The sequence below is a fragment of the Schistocerca americana genome, chromosome 7, assembly GCF_021461395.2.
Source record: "Schistocerca americana isolate TAMUIC-IGC-003095 chromosome 7, iqSchAmer2.1, whole genome shotgun sequence".
Taxonomy (NCBI): domain Eukaryota; kingdom Metazoa; phylum Arthropoda; class Insecta; order Orthoptera; family Acrididae; genus Schistocerca; species Schistocerca americana.
Genome location: NC_060125.1, coordinates 519,550,074 through 519,568,169, shown reverse-complemented (window position 1 = coordinate 519,568,169; position 18,096 = coordinate 519,550,074). Strand labels below are relative to the sequence as shown.

The 18,096-nt window shown below is 43.5% G+C and overlaps 1 protein-coding gene across 1 annotated transcript in view; it reads left to right on the top strand.

The window, feature by feature from the left end:
• LOC124623057 (myosin light chain kinase, smooth muscle-like) overlaps positions 1-18,096 on the top strand; it is a 362,679-nt gene that overhangs the window by 248,140 nt on the left and 96,443 nt on the right. Inside the window, exon 3 of the mRNA XM_047148850.1 lies at positions 8,119-8,209. Within this exon, the coding sequence (XP_047004806.1) occupies positions 8,119-8,209 (91 nt within the window). The remainder of the gene's footprint in view (positions 1-8,118; positions 8,210-18,096) is intronic.

The window sequence follows — 18,096 nt, the reverse complement described above, 5'->3', positions numbered from 1 at the left end:
CGACCGACTACTGCATGTCCTCTGGTGGCATCAAGGGCAGCGTAGCTCGAGCAACTGATAATGTTCTGAAACATTTTCACACATGTAACCATACATGAAAGCCTCCATACCAGTAGCCCGCTGACCTCTCAGCAGTAATATCATACAAGAGCCCTTTTAATTAGACCGCTGTACGTGATCCGTCACAACCTGTATAGCTTATCATTCTCAATGTTGTTCAACTTATACGTGAAGAATTAGTGTAGGACGAGAAGAAAATTTCGGAAGAGGAGTATACACATATCAATAAAAGTGTGCATCAGCGTGATACGTCGAGCATATGTGTTGTCGTTGTGACTGTTTCTGTTCCGGTCGAAAAGTTGTTTGCAAACATACACACAGTTGCTATGGGCGCTAACTACGGTTGGAACGCCGCATTCGAATGGTTTGCAACATGAAATCTGCTTTCGCAGGACAGAGCGGATCAGGTTATGGTTGTGGAAAGGGGCCAAAATCAGTTACTGTCAGTTGCACAAAACACACAAACATTATTTTCCTAAAAACACTTACTCGCACATGCCCTTAAAAGGACTCAAAACAATATGACTGAAAGCCCGAACACAAGTTATTAAAATTGCTTTAAGGAATACACGCGGCTGAAGGCCTTACTTAAAAATATTGGACCTAAAAGCTCGGCTAAAGGCCACATACTGAACATAGAACAACTCAGGGCAAGGCCTCTCCAATAGAGCAAAATTCCTCTTTCTTTTTTTAAACAAAGTTAGTTTAAACAAGAATCTTCAAAGTTTTAATTTAAGACGGCTGAAAGCCTTATCTTAAAAACATTTCACGTAAAAGCTCGGCTTATGGCTACATACTGAACATTGAACAACTCAAGGCTTAAGGCCTGGATAACAAAGATTTCAAATGGAGCCAAATCTCTTTTTTAAAGTAGTTTTAAACAAATCAATCTTGACGGCCTTATTTTACAATTAAAATAAAGTAAACTAAAAGACAGCTGAAGGCCTTGCACAGTACTTCATACTAAAAGAAAACCACAATCTAAAACCAACAGAACAATGGTGCTCAGAAGTGTTCCAAGGGTCGGCCTGAGGAGGTAACTCTAACGTAAAGTTAGGTGAGACAGGCAGCCAAAGTAAGATTAAATAATCGGATGGCAACCCGATCCAAGGACGGCTGAAGGACCGACCAACCACCTAATCAATTCCCTTCCGCCCGACCAACGGCACGAAAACGGAAAATTTCAGCGAGGACGAAGATACCAGCAACACTACGTCTTCAAATATTGGCGTCTAAATGCAGTCAAGGCGCAATAACCACTCAAAAATACGAACAACACCAAATGCTGCCGAACTATACGATGTGCCCGACTCTGTCCCAACCAGCCGACAGACAACTCCAGTGCGCAGACAGCATTAACATAGAATGAAATTTTCACTCTACAGCGGAGTGTGCGCTGATATGAAACTTCCTGGCAGATTAAAACTGTGCGCCGGACCGAGACTCTAACTCGGGACCTTTGCCTTTCGCGGGCAAGTGCTCTACCAACTGAGCTACCCAAGGAGGAGACGAGGTACTGGCGGAATTAAAGGTGTGAGAACGGGGCGTGAGTCGTGCTTGGGTAGCTCAGTTTGTAGAGCACTTGCCCGCGAAAGGCAATGGTCCCGAGTTCGAGTGTCGGTCCGGCGCACAGTTTTAATCTGCCAGGAAGTTTCAGCATTAACATAACTGCTCAGTCGAAATCACACAAGCTAGACACAGTTGCACGAAAACACTTCCACAAGAACTCGAACGATCCTAAAAGCAATCACTGTGGAACAACAAGGACGAATCACAAGTCGGGACACACAGAGAACCCATAAGCGGTCAGCGACCAAATACACGTCGTCCAAGGTCGGGACTCAAGTCATGTGTGTCGGCAACGGTCGGGCGAGTCCTGGCTGGCCGGACCTCATTGCAGCTCCCTCCTGACTCCTTGATGTCCGTTCGGAACTCGGAGACAGGACGACCTGGACACACTGGCTGAGAACCAACCAAGCAGAGGGAACACTTGCCCATTGGCCACCCGCCACCTCTACACAAGGAAGGAACCGATCCACGTCCGGCAAGATGACCTACTGACGAGGCCCAGAAACGGTCAAAAGACCAAATACACGTCGCGCGATGAGACGACCGACCGAACGACTAACCAACGCTCGTCCCCGCTCCACTCTCCTTCCGTCGGACAGTACATGCGTGTCGCCAGCGGTCGGTGAGTACTGGTTGTCCAGACTTCACTGGCGCTTACCCTGGCGCAGAACCGCCAAGTACCTTGGCGTAACCTGAACACAATCAGCTCCCTTCCCTGCCCAGTAGCAGTAAATGTATACCAGGCCCTGATCCGGCCAGTAATGGAGTATGCGTGCCCTGTCTGGGGATACGCGGCAAAGCAGCACCTGGACAAACTCCAGAGGCTGCAGAACCGCGCCCTCAGAAGGGCACTACATCTACCTCTCGGATTCCCCACAGACGACCTGCACGCCGCAGCCGAAATCCCACTCCTGAGAGAGCGTTTCCAGGATCTGGCAAGGGCCTTCTATGAAGGTACTTCCAGATCCGGAAATGCACTCATCCACTCCCTAGGTCGGTATGAGATGTCCCGCGATAAACACAAGCGCCCTATGACGATCTTCGACGATTAAGTCGAAGAGAAAATCCCAATACCCAATCCCTCATCCAGTTCTTTCCCATACATCACCAATCATCTCGCCTACCTCAGGCAAGTCCCAGACACACTCACAACAATTCATCACATATCACAGACACCAAAAATATATAGAAAAATCACACACACATGTACACAGGGGAGTAAAAGCCAAACGGCTACAAACTCCCCCCTCACACTTCCCCAAAGAGGGGAAAGTATTAGATGAAAGCAGCAGCAGCTCACTGGCGCTCCATCCCAACTGAACTACCGACACACGACGAGCCGGAAATACTAGCGTTCGCTTCAAAGATAATACGACAGTGCTCTTATCGATAGGCACTGCTGCTGCCACTCACGGGCAGGGAAGCCAGCAACTTAGTGACGCCAGTAAATCGAATAAGAAACGAGGCGACAGTTCCGTAAAGAGAAGCTATAAAGCAAGAAACGGCATGAACACGAGCCGCGCACGCCTCACATTTCCTTGGAAATAAAGCACTGTTAGGGTCACATTAGAGAGGTCTATGGAACGGCAGAGTGTGCACCCATCTTGCCACGAAGGACAATAGCGATCAATAATTAAGCCCGCATTATCACGTTACGCGCATAGGATTTTTCAACCAGCGAAGTTGCACGATATGTGCACCGGAATCAAATCGATATGGTGCGGACATGAAATCCGTTCCAGTTGACAGGTAGCGTTGAGGACGTTAACCACAGAGGTTGTCCACGTTCGACGCGTGCACGGGACGATCGATACCTACGACTTTTGAGTCAAAAGAATCCTGGACAGAGTGCTCCAGAACCGAATACTGCGTTCGAAGACGCTACAGGATAACGTGTATCGCGTCAAACTCTTAGGAGACGATTGCATGATGCGAGTCTTCATTGCCAACAACCATGACGAGCACCACGTTGTAGCCCACAACACCGCGGACTCCGTTAGAAATGGGCAAGAAATGCTGCAGAATGCATTTCCCAAGATTGGTGTCTGTTATTGTTTATGGACAAAAGTCAGATCTTTGTGGATCCTGGTAATCGCAGAGAACGTGTTTGGAGACAATATGGCTATATCGAACGCCTACAACTCTGTGTTCCGCTTGTGGTGGAGTAATGTTCTGGGGTTCCGTTACATGGGCCACCGTACACCTCTCGTCGCTGTTGAGGGTAACCTTACGACTGTACGGCACAGGAACGAGGTTCTGTAAACAATAGTGGGACCGTACCGCCTCTATTTTGGTGAGAATTTCATCTTGATGAGTGATAACAAGTATGTCCAACATGCTGTTCTCTTGAACAGCATGTTAGGACCGCCATAATGAAGTAATCTGCCGGTACCACGAACATGAACCCAATCGAACATGTGTGGGATAGAGTTAAACGACCTATTTTTGGACGTCGACAACGACCACGTTCTCTGCACGCCTTCCCCAGAATCGCCATTGAAAAGTAGGACTATTTGGACCAGGGCTGGCGTGATGATCTCATCAGTGATGTGCCACAACGGATTCAAGCATCCATCCGAGCAAGGGGACGTTCCACCACCTACTGACGTTGCTCGGAAGTTCTGTGAAAAATACCGCAATAGACAGACGATTTTGTCCATTATCTTGTGATCTGGACACATTCTAAATGAGTATATACGTATTCCTAGAGCCAAATATTATCTTCTATGCTATGAATTACGAAATAAAGGGGCGATGGAAAACTTTTGTTGATGTATGTTATTAAAAAGGAGACATTTATTCTGTAGATGAGGTTTCTCGGGTCTCCAGCCGGGTGGTAGCGTTGATACCTCGCGACGTTTCGTGAAGTGTCATACCACCCATCTTCGCCAGAAGATGGGTAGTATGACACTTCCAGAAACGTCGTGAGATATCAACGCTACCACCCGGCTGGAGACCCGAGAAACCTTCATCAATAGTTTACGCCGGGAAAGCCTACAGTCACATTTATTCTGTAGTCGATAGTAGCTCAAACCACATATCGCACTTTTGCAAGAAAATCGGCCGAAGTCAAAAACCGGTTAGTTCATGTCACTGAAAAATACGCGCGAAGTACCCCAACATCCACGAAAAATGTCACTTCTGTATGGTGAAATTTGTACGCTTGAGGGCAGTTGTCAGTTTTGTTGTAGGCTTCATGATTCACCACGACAAGAACAGTGTCACTTCTGTGTTGCTACTGGTAGGTGTGCATGGGTCATTCAAGAAGAGCGGCACATTGAGTTATGAAACATTTGAGCATACAGCTGAATGTAACTATTAACGTCACTGATTATTAGAATGTCTGTGTTTATATAGGGCCTATATCTTATATTACAATATGACACTATTCTGAAGATTACAGATGTTGTAAACGTTACGCAGTTTCGGGCATTGCAGCGTACAAAATAAATAAATAATAAAAATTACTGCTATAAAGAAAGTTCACACTGAATCCATTTTTGTAAACTGTGTTCCTTAATTGTACCTAACTGATGTTCCTTATTAAATTAGATTCTTTCTTTCTTTTGCTTGTGCCAGTTTTCCCGCAGATACGCAGGGTCGGCATGGTTAATCGGATGTGGCAATGTTAGTGTAAGGGGTGGCCGGATGCCCTTCCTGCCGCCACCCCTAACTAACCTAAGGACATCACACACATCCATGCCCGAGGCAGGATTCGAACCTGCGACCGTAGCGGTCTCGCTGTTCCAGAGAAGTAATTAATAGTTACCTTTTTTCACTTCAGGCAACCGCCTTGCCGCAGTGGATACACCCGTTCCCGTGAGATCACCGAAGTTAAGCGCTCTCGGGCGTGGCCGGCACTTGGATGGGTAACCATCCAGCCGCCATGAGCTGTTGCCATTTTTCGGGGTGCACTCAGCCTCGTAATGCCAATTGAGGAGCTAGTCGACCGAATAGTAGCGGCTCCGGTCATAGAAAACCATCATAACGACCGGGAGAGCGGTGTGCTGACCACATGCCCCTCCTATCCGCATCCTCAACTGAGGATGAAACGGCGGTCGGATGGTTCCGATGGGCCACTTGTGGCCTGAAGACGGAGAGCTTTTTTTTTCACTTCACATTCTACGAGAAGTGTACATGTTCATATTACTATTGTAAAGAATATTGTGGAATTGACTGCCAAAAATACTTACTTGAAATTAAAAGAATGTTTATACTATTTCAGTATAAGTTTTATAGATGCTGTATTTATAATAATCACGCAAACGGCTTGTTTGTAGATCCATGTTACTGGAACGTTTTTGTTTGTACGGTTTTCGCTATGAATTACGATACGCCCCATGTAAGGAGCAAGAACAAACAAGGAGGTTTAAGCTGGTGCTGTGTATCGGGCGCCGCCCTCGGTCCTGCACGGGCAGAGACGAGGTCACGGCGTGTCTCGCGCGCCTTCGGCTGCGGAATGCCTGCTGCAGCGGCGTCGCGCTATTCCTGTGCCCCGTGACGTCACAGCGTGGCGTGGCGTAGCGAGGAGGGGCGTGACGCATGTCGCCAGCCAGCGCCATTCACGGGACGGACATCCGCTGCACATGCCGCCAGAATAAAACCTACAAAATTCTCTCTGCAGTCGCTCGGAGCTCACAGGCGCAGAGCTGCGCAAAAATTCAGTGCCTTATGACTGATTTGATTGCCGTGAAGAGCAACAAAACGGGGCGCTGTGATGTAAAGGTATCACTGATGGCAACCAAAGGTGTCCTGGTATGAAGTGAAATGACATCACAGATCATCACTCCTGGTTGTGTCCGAGCGAGTAGTCCGCCTCCTCCATGCCTCAGCACACATTTCATTGGTGGCAGTATTTGCTTAGTTGTGACACACACGCCTGTGAACGCCGTTTGCTACTGGTGCTTGGTTTTTTATCCGCAGTTTGCATTTCTGATACAACCATTCTTTTCATGATTTTAATATGGACTAAGGTGACTGCTACCATGGTTTTTAATTTTGTCTAATGCGACTTCTGCTGCCTTTTTAAGTTAATCTGATGACGTGCTAACATCTCTAAATGCGTTATTAATCAACAAACATTGCAGTAGAGATCGTCTTGTACTTGGAGCATCAAATCCCAGTGGTGGGATCGACTTTTTGAAACCGTCTATACAGTTATGTAAGTTAAGATCCCAGGTATCACACCCTCAGCCATTCACCCTAGAGCGCCCTCGTTTGCGAGCAACTGACAAAAAAAATTCGGAATTTTGCGTGATGCCCAATAATGTTAAAAGAGTCGTATTACATAGACGGGTTGCGTGGTACAGTAGATAGGATAATAGCTTCGGAAGTAGGAGTTCTGGGTTCGGATCTTGTTAGATGCGATAAATTGATTGTTTTTATTTTTAATTCTTTGTCGAAATCAATTCGATCATCATTTTTATTCATTTAATTGATTTAAATGTAATTTATTTCCATTCCTTTGTCACATAATTTTAAACATAATATAAACGTCTTCATTTGCTCTCATTTTTCTTTCTATCATTCAGTTTTCACTTGAAATCTTTGTTCGCGTGTTTTTAATTAATTTTGTTTATTCATTTCGATTTAATTTCTTTTATCACAGAATTTTTTCGTCCACATTATTGCGTTCATTGTACACATATTTCTCACTTAGCTTGAATTTCGTCTTATTTGTAAACATTCCTTTCATTTAAAGCTTCATTTGCGTTTAAATAATTGGACATCTCGTAACGAAAAATACATTGTTCACATCATTGCACAGTCAATACAAATAGATTATTTCGTCTTTTGGTTTTTAACTGATATATCAGAATTTTCAAATAATTGAATATTATAATAGATGAATGTAATTAAATTCATATTCACAAAAATTTCGATTGCAGAAAAGTGATATAAAGAAAAAAATGAAATAAATAAAAAAGTTAAGATGATGATTAAAATTATGTGATAGAGGAATGTAAAAAAATACAGTTAAATCATTTAATTGAATAAAAATGATGATAGAAATCATTTCGATAATGATTTAAAACTAAAAAATATTTACTGCAACTGACAATATTTGAGCCCACCAGCTTCAACACGTGGAGTTGACTTTTCTAATGTTATTGGGTATCATGCAAAATTCCGATTTTTTATTTCGTCAATTACTCGCGAACAAGGGTCCACTAGGGTGAATGGCTGCAGGGTGTGGTTCCTAGGGTCTTATTCTACATCGCCGTAAATTTGGTTTCAAAAAGTCGATCCCACCGCTAGGGACCTCTCCTTGTAAGATGGAATGTAGTCAGCGAAAAACTTTTAAGAGAACATTTAAAAATTGCTCTTATCTTTAAGTAAAAACCGTTTCTTGCAAGGAATAAGCAATAGAAAATACTTAATAATTCAGTCCACCCTGCTACGGAGCAGAGATAGAGTAGAATATTCGGCGTCTGCTATCTTCAATCAAAGCTCCAGTATTAACGTCCTCCTTGTGTGTTTATGTTGCAGAGGTGGAGCCGAGCTTCCCGTACCGCGACGTGCAGATCCGTCGCGGCGTCGACATCCGGGATCTCTACGACCTTCAGGAAGAAATTGGCAGGTAAAGTGCTCCACTCACTTCTACAGGAAGCAGCAGTTTGTCCTCCTGTGGCGGTCTGGCACACACATTTACTCGCATACGTTCCTGTTGACTGAGTGCCAACAATGGTCTCATAATCAGCAGTTAAACTGTCGTCAGTAACGGTCACAGTAATTCCAGTCTAGCTACTATCCCAGTAGATGGCATGATATCGTTCATCGTAAGACTTTTGGATTTATCACACTTATATAGTATGTCAACGCACAACATATGCAAATACACACACACACGCACACACACACACACACACACACACACACACACCACCCCTCCCAACATAAACGATTAATCATGCAATTTCTTATCATGGAACCGGGTATGTCCTTCACCACGAAAAATCAACAACGAAAACGAACGTTTAGAGAGTGCCATTACTGTTGCAGCTAGTGTGTATAATTCAAAAGTAATTGAAGAAAAAGCATTGTTCGATGCAGTAGATGGGATCTAGCCTAGCATAAAAGCTTAAAATGCACAATGAATGAAATTCTTGCACCTGTTAACTTTACAGTAGCCGTTAATACGTAACATATATAACGTTCTTCAAAGTCACTTTAAAAATGACTAAAAACGTCAGCGCTTCATGAACACTATAAAAACATTGCTGCTCACTGTGAGAATTCAGAGACAGATATTAGGTCTACATCTCTGCTTCTGTCATTTTTTCTCGAAGTTCAAGGCATTATTGTGTAAACCTACACAAAATTCACTATTCAAAGTACGTCTCTGGCCACTGTTTTCTCTCTTCTTTCGGACAGCGTACGAATCCCGTCACGAAATAGCTGCGCGTCTTTTGAGGAAATCCATCAGTCGATCCAGTTTTTCACTTCTTCATACGACAGAAGATGTTGGTCAGATAGACCACGTGCCGTTGGTCTAAAAAGATGGTAGTCAGAGGGAGCAATGTCCGGAGAATACGACGGCCGGAGGGATCGAGTATTGTCATCGTGCAAAATCACCTTTTAATGTCTGTTGTTATATTGTGGTCGTTTGTCCTTCAGTGCTCAGCTCAAACGCTTCAGTTGCTTTTGATAACGATCTCCTGATTGTTGCCGTCGATTTCAGTTGTTTCGAAAACCTTCTCTCTTCCGCCGCCATGCCGGCCTTGACATCAAAATCACCATTCCTGAAGCGTTGAAGACACTCTCTGCACTTTATTTCACTAATAGATGCCCCATCAAAGGTCTTATCCAGAATTTTCTGAGCCTCAGCCGCAGATTTCTTCAAGTTAAAGGAGACAATTAAAACTTCCCATAAATTATGAGAACTGGGCTCGTAGACTGACATATTCAGTCGAGAATAACTTAACGATACAGTCACAAATCAGGCAGTATGTTGATGGGATTGTGTTAACAAATGTCTAATGTATGACACTTACGACTTACTACCTGCAATACCATTTGCCACTACTGCCATCTATTGCAAAATGGCGGAAGCAATGTTGTAGTCCTAATGATAAACAAAATAACTACTTTGTGATGGATTTGTGTTACCCGTCCATTGTTTCGAGACCTTTGTTGGAGACGCTTATGAATCAGAATGAATCGAAGTAACGAAAAGTTATTTTGTTAAAAGTCCTGTTTTATAATATGGCCGCTGCAGTGGTGTAGTCAGTGATGTTTGGATGCGCACCTGTACCTGTGTCTATTGGCCACCAACAGAAGCCACAGCGGAAGCATTCGGCGTTGTAATTTGTGTTTATGGCAGAAATGCAATAGCAACATTAGCCCTAATTTCATTTTTAACCGTCGGGTTGCATACATGCAGATGCAAATTCATGACGTCATCATGCCCCTCGCCTCTTCTAAGCCACATTACCCTCGCCTCATTTACCCTCCCCTCTAAACCCCTCTCCTTCCACCCCCTAAGCCATAACCTTTTCTCTTTCCTTCCCTTTCCTAAGCCTCTCTCGGAAATAGGTTTATCAGAGAGCCTACATTACACATACTTAGCTTTCTCAAAAATAGCTCGAAATTTTACAGACATATAAGCCCGTCCAATTACATTTCACAACTTCTTCTTAAGGCCACAATGTCTTTCTTGGAAAATGGTCAATCAGAGAGCTTTCAAGACAATTGCGTTACACGTATTCAGCTTCCCTAGTCACACCTCAGTACTTTACTGTCATAGCAGATCATCCAATCACATTTCTCAGCTTCTTCATAACCCAAGCCACCTTTTTTTTAAAACATGCCAATTAAAAGCTCCCTGCAGCAAATATGGGCGGGGCATAACATTATTCCCGTCTAGTGGTGTTGACAGTTGCACAATGTCTGCATGTCATAGGAAATATTGGCGCCATTGCCAATGTTATTTCGTATTGTATGCCCAGGGGCCTAAAACGGTGAAACATTATGCTCTTGAAACGCGTTGTTAACATATATGTATAAGAATCGCGTTTGAATTCTAACAGTGATAACCAGTATAACGACAACTGCTACCTCGACTCCATAATGGATTATATTAAGTGAAACATTATACTGTGGGTAATTTATTGTTTTATTTTTGTAGATTTTTTTTGTTCTATATAGCTTTCGCGTACAGTGTGTGCCTAAAACACGTGTGCTAACCTTATAGGCATCGCAGACACCTGCTAGCATAATGCCCCATTTGGCTTTAGTTCGTATTTTGACGTGTTTTGAGGAAAAAGATTTTATGGTACGGTCTCCTTCACAGCTAAATTAATAATATATTTTTGTATGCTATATTTTTAAAATACTTGTGGGTATGGGAATGTCAGATCCCTTAATCGGGCAGGTAGGTTAGAAAATTTAAAACTGTAAATGGATAGGTTAAAGTTAGATATAGTGGGAATTAGTGAAGTTCGGTGGCAGGAGGAACAAGCCTTCTGGTCAGGTGACTACAGGGTTATAAACACAAAATCAAATAGGGGTAATGCAGGAGTAGGTTTAATAATGAATAGGAAAATAGGAATGCGGGTAAGCTACTACAAACAGCATAGTGAACGCATTATTGTGGCCAAGATAGATACGAAGCCCACACCTACTACAGTAGTACAAGTTTATATGCCAACTAGCTCTGCAGATGACGAAGAAATTGAAGAAATGTATGATGAAATAAAAGAAATTATTCAGATAGTGAAGGGAGATGAAAATTTAATAGTCATGGGTGACTGGAATTCGACAGTAGGAAAAGGGAGAGAAGGAAACGTAGTAGGTGGATATGGAGTGGGGCTAAGAAATGAAAGAGGAAGCCGCCTGGTAGAATTTTGCACAGAGCACAACTTAATCATAGCTAACACTTGGTTTAAGAATCATGGAAGAAAGTTGTATACATGGAAGAACCCTGGAGATACTAAAAGGTATCAGATAGATTATATAATGGTAAGACAGAGATTTAGGAACCAGGTTTTAAATTGTAAGACATTTCCAGGGGCAGATGTGGACTCTGACCACAATCTATTGGTTATGACATGTAGATTAAAACTGAAGAAACTGCAAAAAGGTGGGAATTTAAGGAGATGGGACCTGGATAAACTGAAAGAACCAGAGGTTGTACAGAGTTTCAGGGAGAGCATAAGGGAACAATTGACAGGAATGGGGGAAAGAAATACAGTAGAAGAAGAATGGGTAGCTTTGAGGGATGAAGTAGTGAAGGCAGCAGAGGATCAAGTAGGTAAAAAGGCGAGGGCTAGTAGAAATCCTTGGGTAACACAAGAAATATTGAATTTAATTGATGAAAGGAGAAAATATAAAAATGCAATAAATGAAGAAGGCAAAAAGGAATACAAACGTCTCTAAAATGAGATCGACAGGAAGTGCAAAATGGCTAAGCAGGGATGGCTAGAGGACAAATGTAAGGATGTAGAGGCTTATCTCACTAGGGGTAAGATAGATACTGCCTACAGGAAAATTAAAGAGACCTTAGGAGACAAGAGAACCACTTGTATGAACATCAAGAGCTCAGATGGAAACACAGTTCTAAGCAAAGAAGGGAAAGCAGAAAGGTGGAAGTAGTATATAGAGGATCTGTACAAGGGCGATGTACTTGAGGACAATATTATGGAAATGGAAGAGGATGTAGATGAAGATGAAATGGGAGATACGATACTGCGTGAAGAGTTTGACAGAGCGCTGAAAGACCTGAGTCGAAACAAGGCCCCATTGGAACTACTAACGGCCTTGGGAGAGCCAGTCCTGACAAAACTCTACCATCTGGTGAGCAAGATGTATGAAACAGGCGAAATACCCTCAGACTTCAAGAAGAATATAATAATTCCAATCCCAAAGAAAGCAGGTGTTGACAGATGTTAAAATTACCGTACTATCAGTTTAATAAGCCACAGCTGCAAAATACTAACACGAATTCTTTACAGACGAATGGAAAAACTAGTAGAAGCCGACCTCGGGGAAGATCAGTTTGGATTTCGTAGAAATACTGGAACACGTGAGGCAATACTGACCTTACGACTTATCTTAGAAGAAAGATTAAGGAAAGGCAAACCTACGATTCTAGCATTTGTAGACTTAGAGAAAGCTTTTGACAATGTTGACTGGAATTCTCTCTTTCAGATTCTAAAGGTGGCAGGGGTAAAATACAGGGAGCGAAAGGCTATTTACAATTTCTACAGAAACCAGATGGCAGTTATAAGAGTCGATGGGCATGAAAGGGAAGCAGTGGTTGGGAAGGGAGTAAGACAGGGTTGTAGCCTCTCCCCGATGTTATTCAATCTGTATATTGAGCAAGCAGTAAAGGAAACAAAAGAAAAATTCGGAGTAGGTATTAAAATCCATGGAGAAGAAATAAAAACTTTGAGGTTCGCCGATGACATTGTAATTCTGTCAGAGACAGCAAAGGACTTGGAAGTGCAGTTGAATGGAATGGACAGTGTCTTGAGAGGCGTATATAAGATGAACATCAACAAAAGCAAAACGAGGATAATGGAATGTAGTCGAATTAAGTCGGGTGATGCTGAGAGAATTAGATTAGGAAATGAGACACTTAAAGTAGTAAAGGAGTTTTGCTATTTGGGGAGCAAAATAACTGATGATGGTCGAAGTAGAGAGGATATAAAATGTAGACTGGCAATGGCAAAAAAAGCGTTTCTGAAGAAGAGAAATTTGTTAACATCGAGTATAGATTTAAGTGTCAGGAAGTCTTTTCTGAAAGTATTTGTATGGAGTGTAGCCATGTATGGAAGTGAAGCATGGACGATAAATAGTTTGGACAAGAAGAGAATAGAAGCTTTCGAAATGTGGTGCTACAGAAGAATGCTGAAGATTAGATGGGTAGATCACATAACTAATGAGGAAGTATTGAATAGGATTGGGGAGAAGTTTGTGGCACAACTTGACCAGAAGAAGGGAACGGTTGGTAGGACATGTTCTGAGGCATCAAGGGATCGCCAACTTAGTATTGGAGGGCAGCGTGGAGGGTAAAAATCGTAGAGGGAGACCAAGAGATGAATACACTAAGCAGATTCAGAAGGATGTAGGTTGCAGTAGGTACTGGGAGATGAAGCAGCTTGCACAGGATAGAGTAACATGGAGAGCTGCATCAAACCAGTCTCAGGACTGAAGACCACAACAACAACAACGTGAGTAAAATGTTAAACGTTTTGTTTACTTACTATGTACTACAGTTTTGAGCTATTAAGTCACTATATTCCAAGTGAAACACGTTGAACAGTGATCGTAGTATAGCCTGCGATGTGTAGCAGCCTCTACTACTCCAAAAAATGTTCAAGGAATAATGGTTACAGAAACCGAACTATCACCACATAACTTTTTAGAAGCTTTACGGGAATAATGGACTCGATGACGCTATTTTCCACTGGAGCGAAAAACATTTGTTCTTATCGACATGAGAAACGTGACTGAAGCAGCAAATGAAAATGAATGGCTGCAAGTATTCACTATGTTATTCCTGCCTGTCAAATATTTCCATCGCAGACCTAGAACACATACAAGAAGACTCTCATCCGATTCCACAGGAAAAGACACAATATGAAATTCAACAAAAAATGTAATTAGCAGCATATTAAATTTGTGTAAAGTTGAGTAGTGACTGTCAAGTTAGAGGCACGTAGATCTTGTTTACATAAAGAAAATAGGTAACGATGTGCAAAAAAAAAATTTGAGCTAAACAAAGAAACAATACAGTTTGCATATGCAGATAGCAACGTACCTGAACAATCATGCCGTCGCGAGACACGTGATAGACAAAGCAGAGAAGACGGTAAGGAAAATATCAACAGAGCAATAAAAAAGACGAAAAGGAAATTAAATGTGTCGATGAGAGAAAAACTACAAGAGAACGCTATATCTTGATCTCTTACTCTCTGTCTCTCTCTCTCTCTCTCTCTCTCTCTGTCTCTCTCTCTCCCTCACTCACACACACACACACACACACACACACACACACACACACACTCAACCACATAGTCAATGAGTCTCAGTGGATTTCACTAAACCTCATCATATGTGGTTGAAGATGAAGTTGTCGTTTGGACATAAGAATAAAAAAAAAGGAATAAAAATGTTTACGTTCTGCTGCGAAAAGTGTAGCACCTAATCTCCCATAACTTTCATCGCAATGGAGGATGCACGAAGAATTAAGAAAATGGGCCAGAGTGTTTAATGACGACAGTATTAATGTTGATGACGAAGTCTCTACGTATTTTGTCCCAGCGGCACCCAGTTGAGTCGCCGTTAGTGCTGTGTTTGTGTGCAAGCAAGTGGCCGTGCGGCATGGCAGGTGACACATACGGTTGTACTGGTTGCCTAGTGGTAGGCTCTCAGCCGAGTGGAACATCCAGTGTCCTACACAGTACAGGCGCCTCGAGAGCTGTTTGTTTCGACAGTGGGCCGCTGCACAACTTTAATTAGTACCAAGGCAACCCGATAGTAGTTAGGGAGGGTCGTAAACAATATTGTGGGATGGGGAAGCGGTTCCTTTGCACTGACACGTCCAGAAAATACGCCAGTATTTACTGCAGCGTGCAACAAGTAAATCAATCCTCTACCCTCCAGTGCTCAGAATGTCCACAAGAGATTCGTTTCAGTTGATGTTATGAAACATCTGTAGGCGAGACGAAGGTAGTTACTGTATAAACTGCAAGATGTAGATCTTTACAGGCAGTTGTGTTCCTTAAAGGGTATATCAGATGGAGAAAGAACGGAATATAAGGATAAAGAGAACAAAGATGAAGGTGAGGAAGAGTATTACAATAGGAAGTAACAAAGTGACCATCATCAAAATTGGTAACCACACAATGGTGGAGGCAGAGAAATTTCTCTCCTATGTATGGAGTATGATTACAGACAATGACCAAAGCAAGGGACTACAAGATTGGCACAAGAGAAATAAGTAGTTGCTTAGAGATTAGTGTATCTGATATCAGATATTCACACGCACTTGAGGACGAAGTTTCTGCAAGTGTAGGTATAAAGGACAGTACTCGATGGAAATGAAACGACGGTCATCCTAAGTCCGATGAAAAAGTGGCTGGAAGCATCTAAAATGTGGTGCTATCGAAAGATGTTAGAAATTAAAAGGGCAGATGAAATGCGAAATGCATTATTGGGTGAGGAAAGAAGTGTATGGGAGACCGTCCCCAGCAGAATGGTCAGGTTAACGGAATATCATCTATGACATCTAGAAATACACTGCCTGACAAACAAACTGAAGCATACACAAAGGAAGGAGGAAAAGAGAAGAAACTTCACAGGTTGTGGAGTACACTGATCAACCAGAACATTGTGACCACTGAACTACTAAATTCGTCCAAGGGATAGCAGCGTCATCTGGCGAGCAATGACTGCTAGTCAGACGCACGGGCGGTGCATGTAGTATCAGTGAGCGTGCTGTCCACATGTAGAATGGGGAACGTGTGCGATCTGTATGCATTTGACCGAGGGCAGATGGCGACGGCCAGGAGGCTTTGTCGGGTGTTCGAGTAGTGCTGTGGTGAGTGTCTTCAGCACATCATGAAAACAAGGTGAGACCCCGTCCAGATGTCGTGAGGTTGGGTGCCACCCCTCATCACAGATGTTGGACGGCTTAAGGTGGGCCGACTGGTAAAACAGAACAGGTGGCGAACTGTGGCGAAACTAACATCAGACTTTAATGCTGGGCAGCGTACAAGTGTGTCCGAACACACAGTGCAGCGAACACGCCTTACAATGAGCCTCTGCAGCCGACGATCCGTGCATATGCCAATGTTAACACCACGACATCGGCAACTACGACTGAAATGGGTTCTTGACCATCGGCACTGGACGGTGGCGCAGTGGCAGGGCATTGCTTCGTCTGATGAACCTCCATACCTTCTTCATCATGCCGACAGGAAGCCGCGAATCCGTCGTCCTCCAAGGGAAGAGCTCTTTGACACATGTAATTCGGGACGAAGACAAGATGGTGGCGGCTTCATTACGCTCTGCAGAACATTCACGTCGGCGTCCACGGGTCCAGTGGAGCTCGTGCAAGGCACCATGACGGGTAAGGAGTATCGTTGCAGATATAAATAAATAAATAAACCACGTACACCCCTTCGTGACAATCATGTGTCCCGACGGCAGTGGCGTTTTTCATCAAGATAATGCGCTATGTCACAATTCCTGGTGTGTGATGAAGTGGTTCGGGGTACACAGTGACAAGATCGAATTTATGTGCTGGCCTCAGAAATCGCCTGATCTGAACCCAGTCGAATACATCTGGAATGTGATTGAACGTGGTATCATAGCTCATGATTCCCCTCCCTGGAATTAAAGGGAATTAGGTGTCTTGTGTGGTAGATGTGGTGCCAACTGCCTCCAGCGACCTAGCAAGACTGGCTATTAGTATGTAGGGACATACTGGCTATTAGTAGGTAGTCATGATGTTTTGGCTGGTGTATGTAATGTCATTTCAATGATTACAAACTCGAGTCAAATGTACAAAGAACTTGGCTGTATGACCCCACTTATCATTACGACATTGCACCCCCTCTGACCTGTAATCATTCGGTTGGGAATGTTGGAGTGTTATCATGAAGCCATTATAAACTCTCCTCAGGAATTACTGTTACAAAAGGCCCTTGGTATTCTGGATACTGCCACTGGAACGGAGTTGACATCCGAGTTTGTCCCACACATATTCTATCAGGGACGGATACCAGGATCTTGTTAGGCACGGGGGCACTCAACATCAAGCAGACAGTTCAGAGAGAGACGTGTCATGTATGAACGAGCAATGTCCTGTTGAGAAAGGCATCACGATATTGTCGCATGAGAGGTAACACACAGGACGTGGGATGTTCGTGACGTAGCGCTGTGCCGCCAGAGTTTCCCCAGTCGCTACCAGCCGTTATTTAAAGTCACTGCCGGTTACTCCCCACATAATGACTCCAGGAGTAACCGCTGTGCTTCTCCAAAACATTGGAAAAATGGAACCCCTCCCCAGATCTGCGCCAAATACGTTCATCCGGTGTAGTGGAGAACCGCTATTCATCGCTGAACACAATGCGACGTCTTCCATCAGTAGTCCATGCTTCCAGAACACGACACCACTGTAACACAGCTGTTCGTGTTGTGGTGTTCACAGCAGCCTGCGCAAGGGGGTAATTCGTTAGTCCAGCTGCTGCTAGTCTCCGATCAATGATTCTCGATTACAAAGAGTGTTGCAGGGCGTCTATTTCTTGTTCTAGGATGGCTGGCTCAGATGCGAATGAGTTACGACGTGCATGGTACACAATACGGCGATCTTTCCTTCTAGGGGTCAGACGACCAGTGCGCCTTACCTCACGTTCTCGTACTGTTGGACCATTGTAAGATCAGAATATTATATCCTTCTGTAGTGGTTGCCAGACAATCTGTCCTGTCACGGTCGCCAGTTGTAGTGGTTAATAAAAA